Source organism: Tiliqua scincoides, chromosome 5, assembly GCF_035046505.1.
Source record: "Tiliqua scincoides isolate rTilSci1 chromosome 5, rTilSci1.hap2, whole genome shotgun sequence".
Taxonomy (NCBI): Eukaryota; Metazoa; Chordata; class Lepidosauria; order Squamata; family Scincidae; genus Tiliqua; species Tiliqua scincoides.
The window spans coordinates 7416722-7434029 of NC_089825.1; the positions used below are offsets into that span (position 1 = coordinate 7416722).

At 42.1% G+C, this 17308-nt stretch overlaps 1 protein-coding gene across 3 annotated transcripts in view; it reads left to right on the plus strand.

Moving 5' to 3' along the window:
• The window catches only part of ACTR3B (actin related protein 3B), a 31733-nt gene extending 14671 nt beyond the window's left edge, over positions 1-17062 (plus strand). For 2 of the 3 annotated variants that reach the window (XM_066628585.1, XM_066628587.1), the window contains 7 exons: positions 374-481; positions 1869-2012; positions 7814-7987; positions 9089-9181; positions 13277-13402; positions 14647-14730; positions 16106-17062. In XM_066628585.1, coding sequence (XP_066484682.1) covers positions 374-481; positions 1869-2012; positions 7814-7987; positions 9089-9181; positions 13277-13402; positions 14647-14730; positions 16106-16399 — 1023 coding nt within the window. In that variant the 3' untranslated portion in view covers positions 16400-17062. Of the gene's footprint in view, positions 1-373; positions 482-1868; positions 2013-7813; positions 7988-9088; positions 9182-13276; positions 13403-14646; positions 14731-16101 lie in introns of all 3 variants that reach the window. The other variant, XM_066628586.1, reaches the window with a different exon arrangement.
• Positions 17063-17308: the final 246 nt, after the last annotated feature.

A 17308-nucleotide genomic window follows, 5' to 3' on the forward strand; every position in this document is an offset into this window, starting at 1 on the left:
TAGTAGCTAGTGATAAACCTGTGCTTCATTAATTTGTCTAATTTCCCCTCAAAAGCCATCTAAGCTAGTGATCTCCACCACATCTTGGGGCAATGAATTCCACAGACTAATGAGTACCTCCCATTGTCCGTCCTGAATCTCTCATCATTTAGTTTAATTGGATGATCCATGCTTCTAGTATTGTGGGAGAGGGAGAAACATTTCTCCCTTTCCACCCTTTTCACACCACGCATAATTTTATGTCTCAATGTTCCATCTCAGTCAACTTTTTTTTCCTAGCTAAAAAGCCCCCCAAATTGTAATCTTGCTTTGTAAGGAAGGTACTCCAGCCCTCGTTTCATTTTATAGTGTGTAGTGTGTGTTTCCAATGTAGGCGGTGTTGGCCTTAGCTGCATCTTGGACTTCACGACAAGTTGGAGAACGGACTTTAACGGGGATAGTTATAGACAGTGGTGATGGTGTGACCCATGTCATTCCTGTGGTAAGTAATATTTGTGGACACCTTCATGCAGATTTACTATTTTGGTCTTCACTATCACAAACCCAGAGGTGTGTGTGTGTGAGTAAGAATGAGGGAGATGAGGAAATGAACTAAAGAAATGCTTTAAAAATTTAGTACAGGTTAGGCATCCCTTATCCAAAATGCTTGGGACCAGAAGCGTTTTGAATATTGGATTTTTCTGTATTTTGGAGTACTTGTATATACCTAATGAGATACCTTGGGATGGGGCTAATGTCTAAACATGAAATTCACCTGTTTCCATATGCACGTAGCCTGAAGGTAATTTTATACAATTTTAAAAATAATTTTGTGCATTTTGTCACATGAGTTCAGGTGTGGAATTTTCCATTTGTGGTGTCATGTCAGTGCTCAAAAAGTTACAGTTTTCGGAATATTTTGGATTTCAGAATTTTGGATAAGGGTTGTATCAGCCTGTATCCAATCTGTATCAACATGCATGGAACATAAATAGAGTAAAAGAAAGTGTTTCCCAGTTAATCAGGAAAACTTAGAATGAAACCTGTGGGCAGATTTTTTTAGTTGCTTAAGAAATACTTATGTTTACCTTATGTACAAAAAGTGCCCTTTGGTATCCAGCAGCAGAATCTAATGATCTGTGCATTAGTTCCATGTACCCAGAGGGGCTTTGGATTCTTCTTTCTTTTTTCTTTCTATCTTTCAGCAGGAGCCTCCCATGTTTCACTGTAAACCCTTTTAAAACTCCTCTCGGTTTGTGATGCAGTGTGGCAAGGGGCCCTGCTGATTAAAGAAAAAGGGCAACAATCCTACTGGGCATATGCGTGCCCCTGGGCAGATGTAAAGTAGTTTTTTGGATTCCAGCCCAGGTTGATGAAAATAGCTGTTCCTCCCTTAAGGCATAATTTTGATTGTGTTTCTGTTGCAGTTTAATCCTTTGAGACCCTGAAGATGCTAAAGTTCCATTTAGATTATCAAAATAAGAGCCAGTTTACACTACTACTAGTCTTTGTGCACCTGGCCCCTTTCTGTTTTCCAATTCAGAGTTCAGATAGTTTGTCTTCTGCACAAAACACCACTTCTGCAAGAATTTTTGTGTGTGATAGCAATGCCAGATAATTGTTAGTAGTCATGAGGAGGCATCTGTTTGAGGAACCTTGCAGTCCCAGCTGGGAGAACATACTTTGGCCATCTCCAAGAGAGGCTCTGCAAATTGGCCATTTTATTATTGCAGAGCATCTGGGTCTCCTCATTATTGGTTATGCACTTATCTCTGTTTTCTGTATTTGGCTTCTTTTGAGCTAAAATGGATAACAACAAATGCTGAACTTGTTGGTATTTATCCTCTATGCATAACTTTTTACTAAGCCACTTTTTTCTTCTTCTGTAGGCTGAAGGTTATGTAATTGGGAGTTGCATCAAACATATTCCTGTTGCAGGTAGAGATATTACATATTTCATCCAACAGCTGCTTAGGGAGAGGGAAGTGGGAATTCCTCCTGAACAATCACTGGAAACAGCTAAAGCCATAAAGGTAAGAACTTCGTGAAACTAAGCAGATTCTTAACAAATCTCTAACAGATTGTAGGCGAATCTTTTAAATGCAAGGCCTTATTAGTAGACTTGAACACAATATCTGGGCAGGAGGTCTGGTCTAGAGGGTAGAGCCTCCGTCTGCCTGAAGATAACATCCACAAGGTCGCCAGTTCGAGGCCACCGGCACCGTGCGACCTTGAAGCAGCTGACAAGCTGAAGCCGAGCCATTCCATCTGCTCTGAGCGTGGGAGGATGGAGGCCAGAATGTGAAGCCAGATCGGAATGAAACACCTGAATGTAGTGGTTCTTGAAAGAAAGAACCTTCTTTCAATTGTAAAAATCCCTATTTAATAAGGGATTTAGATAAGCCTGCCTATGTAAACCACCTTGAATAAAGTCTTGAATAAAGACCAAGAAAGGCGGTATATAAATACCTGTTGTTGTTGTTGTTGTTGTTGTTATAATAATAATAATAATAATAATAATAATAATAATAATAATAATATCTGTTCAATGCATATATACTCAGAAGTAAGTCCAATTATAGCCTAAAGCAGGGGCCTCTAAACGTTTTGGCCAAAGGGCCACATCAAATATCTGGAACAGTGTCAAGGGCCGGAAAAAATTAAATATAAAATTTAAATAAACACATTAGAGATGGAACTTAGATGAATGAATAAATGAATGGACTAAAATGTCCAGGACTTCTCCAAGAACGAACACAGCCCAAGAAATAAAACTCATGCTTAAATGGACCCCCATTCCCCCACCCCAGAAGCACAACTCTGGTTATGTTTGGTCAACTGGGCCAGAGGCTCTCAGGGGATCAGAGTCTGGTCGCAGGCCGGATAGAGACTCGCCGCGGGCTGCATCTGGCCCCTGGGCTGGGGTTTGGAGACCCCTGATCTATAGTATAGTAAATACTCCCAGGTAAGTGTGGATAGTTTTTCTTTTCTGATTCAGTCCAGTTTTGCACACAGTTTACTGCTAGGGACTGTCTTCTGATATTTCTGTAGCACAACTGTGCTACGGCCAATCCTATATTGCCCAAATGCAGAACACAAATGGCATTGTGAGCACTGCTCTGAAAGTGCACAGGCCATGCATTTCCAGACTGTTGCCGCTGACAGTAGAAAGGACTCCTTGCGTGGTAGTGGTGAAGAGGAGACCCACTGACATTGGTAAGTTGGTGGGGTGGGTGGAACAGGGTGCTCAGATTGGTTGGAACACTGCGGGCTTACTGGGGACTGGAAGCAGTGGCAGATGGTGTGAGTGACTTGCACCAGATGCTATCCCCTCTAGAGCCAACTGACATGCCCCCTTCGTCTCCTCAGACTTGTGCCAGCTAAAGGAGACATACTGGAGATCAAGGGGCTTATGGAGGGGTACAGGAAATTATCTTCCCTACCCCTCCAGAACATCCATACCTCCCCCCCATTTTGGCACCGCTGCATGCTATAGAGGGGGCAAAGGATAGGAATGAGCTGTTAGGTGTTAATGTGGATCGTTTGGGGTTAGGCGGTAGAGGGAATCTCCTCTTGCAAGGTATAGAATCTTCTGTACCTTTTCACCCTATAAGAAACATGGTTGATAGTGCAAATATGCAGGAAAAGGAAAAGAACATAGAGGTGGAACTCAAACTGATGATGATCTAACTATGAACAGATGAAGCTGCCTTAAACTGAGGCTAGGAGCAATTCCTGAGATTAATGAATATACTTCATATTTTTTCTCAGCTGCCTTGATCTTGGAAATTACTGCTGGCCAGAATTGCCCACTGGAACGTATGACAGCCTTGGGCATGGTGAAAATGTGTATTATTTGGTCGGAGGCTATGAAACAGTCTAGCTCCATTCAGTTTGATAGAACAGCCCAATTTGTGCTTAACTTGATCAAAGGCTTTTCAGGGTTGAAAAGTCTTAAAAAACCGGATGGAACCCCTAGAACTGGAATGTTCCATATTGTTGTGCTGAATGGGGTATCCACTTTTTTTCTTCACCTGAATGTTAGCTGAAGAGCAGAGTGCTCTTTAAATACATAGAATTTTTTTCTTTGGAAAAAGCACTGTGGATGTAAATTAAATGGACCTTATGGTGGAAGATCCTTTTTCTTATTGTTTTCTGCCATCCCCCACTAATTTGTTGCAGGAGCAGAGACAGTAAAAATGTGGCAAGAAAAAATTGCTTAATTTTTAAAGAATGCACATCTCTCAAGTAGTAGAGGTCCTACATCCAAAAACCTGCTTAAGTGCAGTCTCTCTTTGTGGGTGAACTGGTTTTTCTGCTTAAGATTCTTACAGCAGTTGCAGTGTCTGGTCTGTTTGTGGTACTCATACAGTAGTTTTCCTATACCTGCTCTGTATTGTCTGTTGTTTGGCAGTGGTTCACTTTCTTCTCCATATTTAAGGAAGTTTATTTCCATTGGCGTAGCTGCTGGGTTGGCCTCTTTCAGTCCTAGAGACTCCTGCAACTCCATAGTGTCTTGTCTTTGGCTCAGACAATAGCTGCAATATCTTTCTCAGCATGAATGCCTAAGCAGTAGGTGACATTTCCCAACTCTTATTTTTACTTCTTTTTACAGGCAACACATAACATCTTTATACGATTGGATCATTGACATAGCCCATTTCCCATCTTGGTGCCTAGTATACAAGCTTGGGTCTGCCTCATCTTGAACAAAGCTATGCTGTCTCAGCTTCTTGTTCTAGGCCCTGGCTGCCTCCTTTATGCCCCTTATGAAATTCCTCACCAGTCGATCCAGGATGGCACTCATATCTCTGTGCTCAAATCTTCTGTGCCATAGGTCAAAGCTCTCCTTGTTGCTTGTCCCCCCAGGCAACTTGAGCTTATTTACTTGCTAAATGTAACTCTAGGCACTTCCTTGTTCAAATGCTTGCACTACCTAGGCATTGTTTTTAGTTATAGAGCACTTACCATTGTGGAATTCTGTTGCATGGCTTCTTTTGTCTAATGCAGATACACTGAGCATATTGTAATCCAGGTCTAGCATGAACAGAACATCATTAACTGTGACTTTCCATTGGCATCACATCTAAGTTTCCATGGCCTCTGCCATGAATTTCCACACTAGCTTCATTTGCCACAAATATCTTTCCACTGGCATTTATATCCAGTTCTTCCAAAAAGGTATTTTGATGACAAGGAGTGACTGGTGCAGCCTGAATCTACAACCCGGGTTCCTTCTGCTGGACTAGCATTATTAAGATTCAAATTTATTTCCTATTTCATTTGAAGCTGTGCTCTCCACCATCATGGTTTCTGCCTGTAAAATCATGAGGATTGCAATGCCCTCCTTTCCCTCTGCTGCTTAGTCAGGAAAGAGTTGCCTGTGTCTAAGGGGCAGGATCTTTTGTTAATAATAATAATAATAACAACAGGTATTTATATACCGCCTTTCTTGGTCTTTATTCAAGACTTTATTCAAGGCGGTTTACATAGGCAGGCTTTATCTAAATCCCTATTTAAATAGGGATTTTTACAATTTCAAAGAAGGTTCTTTCTTTCAAGAACTACTACATTCAAGGTGTTTCATTCCGATCTGGCTTCACATTCTGGCCTCCATCCTCCCACGCTCCGAGCAGATGGAATTGCTCGGCTTCAGCTTGTCAGCTGCTCCAAGGTCGCACGGTGCCGGTGGCCTCGAACTGGCGACCTTGTGGATGTTATCTTCAGGCAGACGGAGGCTCTACCCTCTAGACCAGACCTCCTGTTGTTAGTTACACTCCTTGCTGATGTGTCTTTTATTTTCTCATGGATAGCATGTTACTTGCTTGTATTGAGGAGCAGCAGCAGATCTCCCTCTGCTCTTAGGCATGTAATCTGATCCACCTGACTGGAGATCTGTGTGACTTGCATTCTGTTTAAAGGGCTGTAGCACATTCTGTGAGTCTGCAGTTTCTCTGGACAGACATAACAGAAAGAAAGGAGTTTAATTCTTCAGTCGAGGATCATAGTAAAAATCCAATTTTTTGATTTTCTGTGAGCCTGTTAAGTTCTCCATAAGTTAGGTTCTCCATAATTGTGACCAGTTTAGTTAAGTGTCCCTTGCATTCTCCTTTTGTTCCACATTTAAGATTGTAGAGGTTTTTAATCAAGCTAATTTGATCTTTTAAGACAGTCTTTCCCAAAACTTCATTTAGGGCCTGTGTCATTTCTTTTCACTGTGTGACCTGCCCAAGCTGTGTGATACTAAGTCTCTTTACAGCAGTGGTTTCCAAAGTCGTGGGTCACGACTGGGACCCAAACCTGGGCCCAAACCTGGGCCGATTGGGACCCAAACCTGGGCAATTCCCCCTTAAGGAATTCCCGTTAAGGGAATTCCCCTTAAGGGGAATGGCCCAGGAATGGGTCCCTGACAGTGCCACAGCAGTTGCGGTGCTGCGGGGACCCAGGGACACCCCCAGGTACGTAGGGGCATCCTGCAGCCTCCCGGTGGGGGGGATCTTGGAAGCTTGCAGTCGCCTCCGTGATCCTCCGCATGGCTGCAGTGAGCTTTGATCTGCAATCAGAGCTCACTTTGCGCAGACCATGGCGGGAGGTCCTGGAGGCTACAGGATGCCCCCAGGTACGTGAGGATGTCCCTGGATCCCCACAGTGCCGTGATCACTGCAGCACTGTCAGGGCTACTCCCCTCCTCCTGCCCCGCCCCTGCAACGAGCAGTCTCATCGTCCAAGTAGGACTTTGGGAACCGCTGCTTTACAGTAATGTTTCTAGACTTTGCATCAACTCTTTTCCATTGTAAAATCTGCTTATCACCTGTGCTTGGCTCATCCTCCGCAAGCACAGCTATTGCTGCCTGTTCTTCCAAATCACACCTTATACAATATTTCCAGTTCTCGAAAAGGAATGTGAATCCAGCCTTAGTAATTGGTACTGGATGGTGTCTCTCTCCTTAGCTGTGTGCTGTGGTCTTGAGGAGAAATTCGTCTCCTTACATTTAGAAATGAAAAAAGCAAGCAAGCAAGCAAACACTAGCATTTCAGTGGGGCTTTGCAGTGGAAAGAGGAAAATGTGCTCTAAGGAACTGGGGTTCTGCACTGTGGTATCAGCCTATAACCTTCTGGAAAAAGAACTATGGATATAGAATAAGCAGAGTTCTCTGGAAGAGGCTTTTTTAAGTCACTCCCCATTAACACCTGCTACGTTGCCGCTAAAAATAAAATAGGAGCAGAGGCACTGAAAATGTTTGAAAGATGAAACTGTGAACATGTACATATCTGTTGCTAGTATAGTTCCTAAACTTTGGAACAGGGAATTTTATTGCTGGGCTGGCAGAGCTTGGGAGGGGAGCTCCTATACTTAGGAGGCCAGAGGAGAGGGAGAGGATGGAACAAGCAAGGGACATACATCCTCAGGTAATGGAGGACAGAAGTAAATGTCTGGGATAGGTAGCCTGTGAGTCATCTGACTCCTAGATAATACACTCCCTCCAGTATCTTGCAGGTGCCATCGTACATATTTTCCAATAGCTTTTGCTCACAACTCCTTGACCATGGTTTGTGTCTTTTCCCTGACACGCGCATACTTGGGATCAAGATGATTTTGTCCTACATGCTTTGGATCTTTTTCCTCAGGTGTCTAGGGCTAAAATCCTGTGAACATTTGGGAGTATCAAGTGGGGCTTACTCTCAAGTAAACATGCCCTAAGATCAGGCTGCACAGTAATATCTTTAATGTTGCTTGCAGTTTTTCTCTGTGTTGCTGCTCAGCCATGGACAGCTTAGCCACTTAATCATTAAAAAAATTAACCTCTTTCTTCTTCATTGTATCTCCTCACAGGAAAAGTACTGTTATATTTGCCCTGACATAGTGAAAGAATTTGCCAAGTATGATATAGACCCACGGAAGTGGGTCAAACAATACACCGGCATCAATGCAATCAACAGAAACAAATTTATTATAGATGTTGGGTATGAAAGGTTCCTTGGCCCAGAAATCTTCTTTCATCCAGAGGTGAGAGATCATCAACCTATCTTTTGTTTTTGTCATCATGCAAGACATAATAGCACTTCTGGTAGCACAGCTCCACCTTGTGGCTGTATCATAGAGAGATGCATTAGAATTAATTAATAGATACTGAACTGTAAGCAGTGCTGAAATAACAATCTACTTTCAAAGTCTTAGTTTAAACTGTTCACTTTAAACCTAAAAATACCCCTTAGCCCTATTACCATAGAGTTCTGGATGATTAATAGCAGTGAGTTAATCCAAAAAAATTAAAACAATAAATAACAGGATTAAAACAGCAGAAAAATAGAACCACAGAATAAAACCAACTCAGCTGGTGTTTAACAAGGCCTGGGAAAATAAAGCTGTGACAAAAAGACAAGAGAATAAATGGCAGGCAAGCCTCCCGGGGAGAGTATTCCATAAATGGGCTGCCTCAACCCAAAAAGCCTCTCTGACTATTGCCAGCTGTCTAATTCCAGAGCAAGGGAGTACCCTGAGAGGGGCCTCAAATGATGGTTGTAGTGTTGCAGGCAGGCAGATGCAAGACAAGAGTCCTGGCAGTCGTTAAAGTGTGGACACCACTTTAGCATGGTCACCACTATGGCCCAAAACTGACCTCCTGTAATAGCTGTGCTGAACAACTGGGAATTGCTGTAAGCGATGCTGGGTGTTAATGTTGCCATGCAAATGGTGCTTATAAATCATGGGAAATGCTGACGGCAGCATTTCCACTTGTTCCACTTTAGTTATAACCACTGAAGATAAGTACTGCAGGGCTTGAACTGCTAAAATTGGCTGGAAGAAGTGAATTAATATTGATTATGTAAAAGGCACTCTTGTGGTAGGGAGCAGTGTTAATGAATATTATAGCTGTGCATGGAAGTCTTAAGTTTTGGAGAGCTGCTGTCACCTGAGTTGCCTCTAAGGAAGGTTCTTATCGTAAAGGCCCATTTTCAAAGTGTCATAGAGCTCTGAACTTCGTCATCTTCAGCAGTGTAACATTGTTACTCTTTTGGATTTTGTCTTGTTAGGCCATTCATCACTGCCTTATTTGTATGCATGTAATGAACCATCATCTGAGCCTCTGCCCCATTTCTTTTTCAGTTTGCCAATCCAGACTTCATGGAATCTATTTCAGATGTTGTTGATGAAGTTATACAGAACTGTCCTATTGATGTCCGTCGTCCTTTATATAAGGTATACTCTTAGGGAGGGGAGTGGCTCTAGTGTTTTCAGAAAGACTTGATAAGTAGCAGAATATTCAGGAGTTCAATACAATACCTCTGTATTGTATTTTCCGTTCTGACTAATGGCTGCCTGTCCTCCATGGACTTGTCTCTCATTCTTTTTCAAAGCTAACTCTGATTGGCTACATCAGTGGTTCCCAAACTTTTTCAGCTGGCAGCTCCCTTGACCTACTTGACCATTGGTAGGTCTACAATTCTATACATTGCATAGGGAAGCTCATTTTTAGCAAGGATTCCACGGCTCCCCTTGCTGGTTTCCATCGCACCCCTGGGGAACCACAGCTCACAGTTTGGGAACCTCTGGGCTACATGGAAGTGCCATGTAGTGGCAATGTGGAAGTGCCATGTTCAGAGGCAAATAAGCTCATGCACATCAGTTTGTGGAAAGCAAAAGTGGAAGAGGCTGTTGCCTTCAGGTCCTGCTTGTGGCCTTTCCAGAAGGTCATTGTCATGAGTTATTGTCACTGTCAACATTGTTGACCAGGATGCTGGGCTAGAAAGACTTTGGGTCTATCTAGCAGGGCTCTTCTTATGTTCTGAGCTAGCAGCCATCAACATGTCTTGTGTTAATGAATTCCATAAGTTAATTATGCATGAAGAAGTGGTCCTCAGATTTGTCCACATTAAAGAGACACACCTCTGGACAGGTGCGTTTTTGCTTTTTGGCACTTCCCTATATACATTTTGAGAACAGGTGCAAGGAAAAATAAGATGGGAAGCAGCCCAAAGGGAATGGAGCAGAAGGAAAATGATAGTCATCACGTGCACTCTCTGTGGAGAAACTGATTGTTAGTCGCCTGGTAATAACAAAGACTGCTGCTTTATCCCTGCTGACTTCTTTTTTTGTATTTTAAGTATTTGTAGAGCATGTTAGTCATTTGAGTACTAAAAACAGCATGTGGGACTCCCACTGCACTGTCCGTAGCAGGCAGCCTAGTGGAGTTTGTTTTTACTAATTTCAGTCTTCTCTTTGGTGGTTCTTTCTCAAATCTTTTCCAACTGGGATTAAATTACTTGGTCCTTCTCCGGAGCGCTCTATATTTTTCTGTTATGCTGCTTTCTAACTAACAGCCAGTGTTCTGTTAAACTCTGCCAACAAACTGTACTTATTTTTTTCATAACTCTGTGAGAAGGATCTCAAAGCTAATAATGAGTTTCACGGCTGTGTGACCCAACTTCCCTCAACCATGGGTGTTCTGTTATCCCTATTTTTGTCATTGTTTTTTTTTCTTTTTTGCTATTTTCATAGCTATTTAATCTGAAATTGTTATTGATTGCCACCCATGAATTATACAATAATGGATGTGAATTGGCTGCAGGAGCAATTGGCAAGGATCTGGAGGTGAAAAACTATAAGATAAAAGGAAGAAAGAAGGAAAAACAGCAAAGGTGTGAGAGAGAACAACATGCATTAAATTCTTTACTACTGAAAAAGAAAATGTAGTGACCAAGTACTAAGAAGGCCAATGGCTGACGAGCTTTATCTTGTGACATCTGCCCGGGATGGCCAACTGCATCTTGTATTGTATTCTTTGGTGTATTGTATTCTGGGATATGGTGGGCAGGTATGTGTAAGACAGGGACTTTTAGGTGGGTAGCACTGGTTTGGTGGAATATAGGGTTGGTTCCTTTCCTACTCTCAGGTACCCGCTCAAGATGTTATTTGAATGTACTTTTGGCATAGACAGTAACTATCCTTTTTATCAGGATTGGCTTTCTGGTTTGTAATGATGGTTAGCCACCTTGAGGGTCCACATGAATGGAAAAAGTAGGGTAAAAATATTTAAATTGCTTTATTAGCATGCTGTAATTTTACTTGCAATGCAAACTGTAATCCTAGGCAATGGTCCCTTGAGTCAACTGATCTCCAAGAGACTGACATAAAACGAAAATTGTTTGGGATGATATTTCGTGATATTTCATTTAAAGAACTTACTGGATAATAAGGCAGTACTTTCAGATACACTCATACACAAAAACATATTTTGGGTAAAAATTGTAGTATAGAACTTTGAAAATTGATAGCAAAAGAATACCTTTGAGACTGGTTAACCAATTTAAAATTGCTTAAAACTTGAGCATGAGAGGTAGGTGGCACTGTCTGATCATCACGACGTGCCTGGCTGGAGTTTCTTATATTAAAATATGATATTCTTTGGACTGCAGCCAGTGGTTTTGCAAAAAAGCCCCCCCTTCCCTTGTGTGTGTATGAGCGCACAAAAAAAAATCTATGGTGCTGCTGTCAGGTAGGTTCAAAGCTGGTTGCATAACTGCTCCCGGAAAGTACTGTTTCACACAGCTTGTGTCAACCTGGAAGGAAGTATTGAGTGCCATGGAGCACTGTTTGCCTCTTGTTTGGAGATCACCCCATCCATGGAGGAGGTCTGTTTAATCCCCGATCTTGATTGGAAAGATGGGTGCAGAATGTGATTGAATGAGGACGCCTGCTGAAGCATTCCCAGGATTGGTTCAGTGTGCTAGAATCTGCTGCAATTCAGCAGTGAATTGCATTGAATACAGTGAACTCCAATTAGCTGCAATGCTTGGTGATGGAGGTAAAATGGGTTCCAGTCATACCTCTGCTGGATCTTCTGCTTCTAGAAAGCTCTCATTGATGCTGATACTCTTATGAGAGTACTGCTGCAGGTGTATTTCTCTAGTTGCTGCACTGACTTTGTTTACGAGCAGGCATTGAATAGTGCTAACTTCTTGTTGAACAAGTGCATCAACACAGCTACGCCGAGTGTCTAGCCAAGCATGAACTGCAATAATCTTGGCTTAGTTTATAATCGCTTACTTAGCTTTTTGAAGGAGCAAGCGTGATCTAATGCATTGTAGGACAACCAGTAACTCTTACTAGCAGATATTTAATGCACAGTGACAGATATGGCTTGGCTTCTCCCAGGTAATTATCAGCTGTGTTGTAGTTCTGTCAGCATGTATTAATGACTCTGAGATTTTCTTGCATGCTACAGTAGTGCAGAATGCTGAGATTATTTAAAGAGATACTGTTTTCTTTGTTTTCCATTAGTATGTGAACTGCTTAAAGTATGTGAGCTGCTTAAAACAAAAACCCAACAGATTGTAATTTGTTACAGTTCCAGTAGTGGAGAGATGGAGAAGTTTTGACATGAGATGGCAGCCTGCCTTTGGGGAAATATTGGCTCCCAATTGAATGACCATGTGACCCTTCCTTCTGGTTGTTTAATAGTGGTGACAGAGGCATTTGGCCACGTCCCAAAGGAGCTGAGTGTGTACAACTCAAGGAAACCATGGACACCGTTGGCAGTCTCCTTGCAGAAGCAAGGAGACAAAAGTTCCAATTGTTTAGCTTAAGAGCAGTTTTGGCTGTTGAGCTGTAGGAACTGCTTTGGTGGAAAATAACTGCACACATTACTTATGTGTGTTTATACAGTGCTTCAAGTGTACATGACACCATACCAAATTGTCAGGAACAGACAGGTTCTTGCCCCCAAAGAGTTGCCAATCTAAAATAGAAAATGGGGAAAATAACTGGAGAGTGGGGAGGGATAGACAAGGGTGGAAACCTTGGTTATGACTGAAAATGAGTTAAGAATAGGCCAAAACCCAGTTGGAAAAGATGGGATTTGACAAGAGAGAGGAATAAGATGACTTGTTTATCTTCTTTTCGTTTAACAAATTTACAGTTTATTTTCTTAAGGGAAATGATTTGTAGTGTGTGGTTTTTGTTAAGGCTAAGAGTAGATGTACTTTATGCCAATAAAGGTGGACTGAATAAATATAAGAGTAGATGTACATAATCTGCTTTGAACACACAGTGCTTGACAGCTGCTGGTGCAGCGAGCTGGTTATCCATCTTGACTAAGGAATAAGCTGGTGGCATGATTGTTTTGCCATGTAGCCAAGTATAATGTGATTTTTATCCCATATGTCCATCACAGGCAGCGTACTCGGAGCCTCTCCTTAGAAAATTCCCATAGATTCAGTTTGTCATATCCTCAGTTTTGATTCTGGGTTGTATATCTTGGAAGGGAAAAAACATCCTCCTTTCTTTCTTCTGTAGAATGTGGTTCTTTCAGGAGGATCCACAATGTTCAGGGATTTTGGACGCCGACTGCAGCGAGACTTGAAGAGAGTTGTGGAAGCTCGCCTGAAAGTCAGCGAAGAGCTCAGTGGGGGTCGGATAAAGGTAAACAGGAGCTTTACTACCTATTAAATGCATGAATGAGCAACGCAAGTGCACATGTAACTATTAATGAGGCTTGTAAATCAGGTGACATTTTTATTAGTATACTGAAAGCTTCAATTCGAGCCAAAGACCAGACCTGAGATTCTGTGGTCAGGCAAAATTGTTTCTGTGATCTATAGCAGTGGTTCTCAAACTGGTGGGTTGCAACCCACCAGTATGTATAACGCTTCCCCCATCCCTTTAAGGGGAAGGGGGGAGGCAGTGATGTGATCCCCAGGATCGTGTTGCTAAGGGGGGGTGGAGGTGCTTTTACTTGACTGTGTATTAGGGCAATCAGCAGGAGATGCAGAGAGCCCTGTGCAGCCCTCCACAGGGCTCCCCAAGGCTTTGAATCTTCAGAAATAGTAAGCACAAGTCACTTCCGGTTTGCTAATGCAGTCAGGAGATGGCTTGCGCTTGCCATTTCTAAAGATTCTAACCCTCGGGAAGCCCTGCTGAGGGCTGTGCGGAGTTCCCCGCACTTCCTGCTGCTTGCCCTAAGACACAGTAAGTAAAAGCACCCTGCTCGCCCCCCTTGGCAATGCGATCCTGGGGATTACATCACTGCCCTCACCAACCCCCCCCCCCCCCGCAAAGACTTACTTTGGGAGTAAAGCTCCCACAAAGTTTGAGAACCACTGGTCTATAGAGTCCATGGTGGAATGATTAGATTAGCAATGTATTCCAACTGTGCATGTTTGATTTTTTGCAATCTAAAAGAATCTATCATTCAGAATGTCCTTGGAGCTTGAAGATTCTGCCTCAGCAGAACCATCTGTGAAAGAGACAGGCGATTAAAAAACTGTACTACACTTGCCTCTTCAGTAGTTGGAGGTGTCACTGTCAGTGTTTTAGACAGGCTCCAATGGGAGCTGCTGATATGAAGCTAATATTGGCAGAGACGCTTCTGCCTTCTCATACCCATTACTTGGGACTGTGGATGGCAATGCTGGCAGCAAAATGTGTTCCAGGCATTTTGAGATGCTTGAATTTGGCACCTGCAATTATGCTCCTTCCTCACAGCATGAAGCAGAAGCAGTCTGTAAGTTCTGGGACCTTGCTGTTGAATGTGGGCCCCAGTGTGAGAACTTGATGGAGAAATGCAACAATCTGTGGGTCAAAGAGTGGCTGGATGGACTATGTACTAGCAACAGTGATGTGTTCAAGAATATACTAACCTGGAGTGTGTGTGTTTTGCTTTGCAGCCCAAACCTGTTGAAGTTCAAGTGATTAGTCACCACATGCAGCGCTATGCAGTCTGGTTTGGAGGATCGATGCTCGCATCTACAGTATGTCTCTTATGAAATCACTTTTGTTATAGAATACAGTACTGCATTGGCAAATTTCTGAAGGTCATCTGCTCCAATCCCTGGCTTAGATGTGAATTTCTCAAACATTCCCACCAGTTAGCTTTAGCTCTTTGTCCTTCCCGTCAGTGAGCATGCTTTGATCTTGTGATAATAGAAGCACCTCTGCTATATTGACCTGATTTCTATTTGTTGGGGCCAAATTATAAATTTATGTTTCTTCCTTCTCGCAAAATTTCCATTGTGTTTTAGGCTTGATTTTCTGTGAACTAGACCAGTGTAATGTGGTCGCAGACACTGACGGTAGGAGTTAGAAGGTAACTGTGGACAGCATTTTTTAGTTGTAACAGAGGCAGCCAATCACTGTTTCTTTCAAAATATTATAGTTTGTCCACCATATTTTCCAGATCTTGGCTCACCAATCATGAAAAATAATGTTTTTTTTTCTTTTTGCTCTTTTTACATTTCTCTGCCCTGTGCAGGGAGGTGAACGGGCAAATGTAAAGGTGCCTTCTCCATTTGAAGTTTGCAAAGGTCAATATAGTATGATCGCTCTCTTTCCAATAGTTTCTTCATGGTTGTCAGTCCTAGTAGAATTGCAGGAGAGGTAAAGAGTGAATGTGCAGGCACATGTGTGAAAGTTGAGGAGAAGCCACAATATGTGTATTTCTGCCTTTTCTGTTGTGTTTAAACACGTGTGGAACACAGCAATGCTAAGGAGCATCCATGCCAAGAGATGGTCTTTCCATCCCAATTTTAATGGGATGGAAAAATGGCAAGTTTTTGCTGAATTTGGTGGCCCTCCCAGTGTGTACTCTGAAGTAATGACATGACACGTGCTGGTGGTAGAGATAGCCTTGTTATCTTCTTGATTCTCCAGGATTTCTGTATTGCTTTATTTAGACTTCTGTTCCCTATCCTTAGTGACTGTGGTAACACTTTCATTCATGTCTGCTTTACTTTAAAAAAAAAAAAATAGCCTTAGACCAAACTGGTGAGAGAGGCTAGGACTGGATCTGCCCAGCGTTGAGATCCAGAGGGAATGTGGTGGTTTAGTGCTACTGTTTCCAAAGGGTCTGTTTCCAAATGTCAGTTTCTAGTAGAGCAGATTTTCTGGGTCCACCTAGTGGACATTTGTTCCTGTCTTCCCCACAGTACATAGTATATGTGATTGGCTACATCAATTCTATCTCTGGAGCTGCAATTCTGTACACTCTTACGTGGGAAGAAGTTCCATTAAACATAGTGGGGCTTGATTCTAGGCATAGATGCATAGGGCTGCTCTGTTAATGAGTTTGTTATCTTGGTTTGTATACTTTTCATATGTAGCTTCTTGCCCTTTTTTTTTTTTAGCCAGAGTTCTTTGAAGTATGTCACACCAAGAAAGATTATGAAGAATATGGTCCTAGTATTTGCCGTCATAATCCTGTCTTCGGAGTTATGTCATAACACCCATTGTGTAAGCGGTACCTGCTGTGGTGTCTTGTCAACTGAAGCTCCCTTTGATGGTGCAAGAAAAGAACACTTGGTGCATATCTTCAGTGTGGATATCCACTTGCCTTGGGAGGAGCATTTCAGCCCATGGTGTACACTGGAATCATGCATTACAATGCAATGGATAACCCAGAACCCATTCAACAAAAGCCACTGATGTGCTGATTATTTTGAGTCTCTCTTTTCAGTATTAGCTTCCAACTAATGGGAATTTTAAATGGGAATTGCAGAGACAGAAGCCAAGAAAATAAGCCAAAACTTTGTCACTGTCCACCTCCTGGAGCAGGGAAAAGTGCTTAACAATTTCCTATTTTGGAAATTAGTGCACTGGTTTCAGTGGGAAACATGTTGAGCTTAATGGTCTTCCCTGGTCAGATTAGATTGTAAAATGGGGCCTTAGTTTGTAGAAAAATAAAATACTCTAACCTTGCAATACAAATGTTCTATTTCTGAAAATTTTGTATTTTATGTCAGTGTATTGAGATGGGTTTTCTGGGTTGAGCCCAAACATGAAGTTGGTAGAATGATCCAAGATTCTAATTGATTGGTCTTGTGAGTAAAAGAGCAAACAACCTCAAGCCCCCTTTTTAGGGAATGTGTGTGCTTAAAAAAATGGTACTACTGTACTTCTTTTGAGTGAAATGAATGTTTATGACTCTGACAGTATAGTATGAGATTTATTATGCTATTTATTTAATTTTGTTTTACTTGTGGGATGGGAAGAGGGGAATAAAAGGCTGCTGTCTGGTAAAATAACAGCTGTTAACATGTTTTCATGTGTAAAGTGTGACACTGGTAATTAAATTCTTTTTTGTTTTGAGTTTTTCTGGAAGATTCTTCATATACTTTGGAAGGTTATTCCACATGTAGTAGCTAATGCTTTGGTGGGTTGACACCTTTCCTATCAGCCCCAAGTCCCTCTCCAGCTCCTCCCCCTTCCTCTGGATAAAGAGCCTGGAACCTGAGCTATATTGTCAACTGTAAACAAGCCAAAAACATTCCACATATTGTGGATTTTGATTTTAAGCTACTTTGGGAGTCAATCTTGGCTGAAAAGCAGGGTATA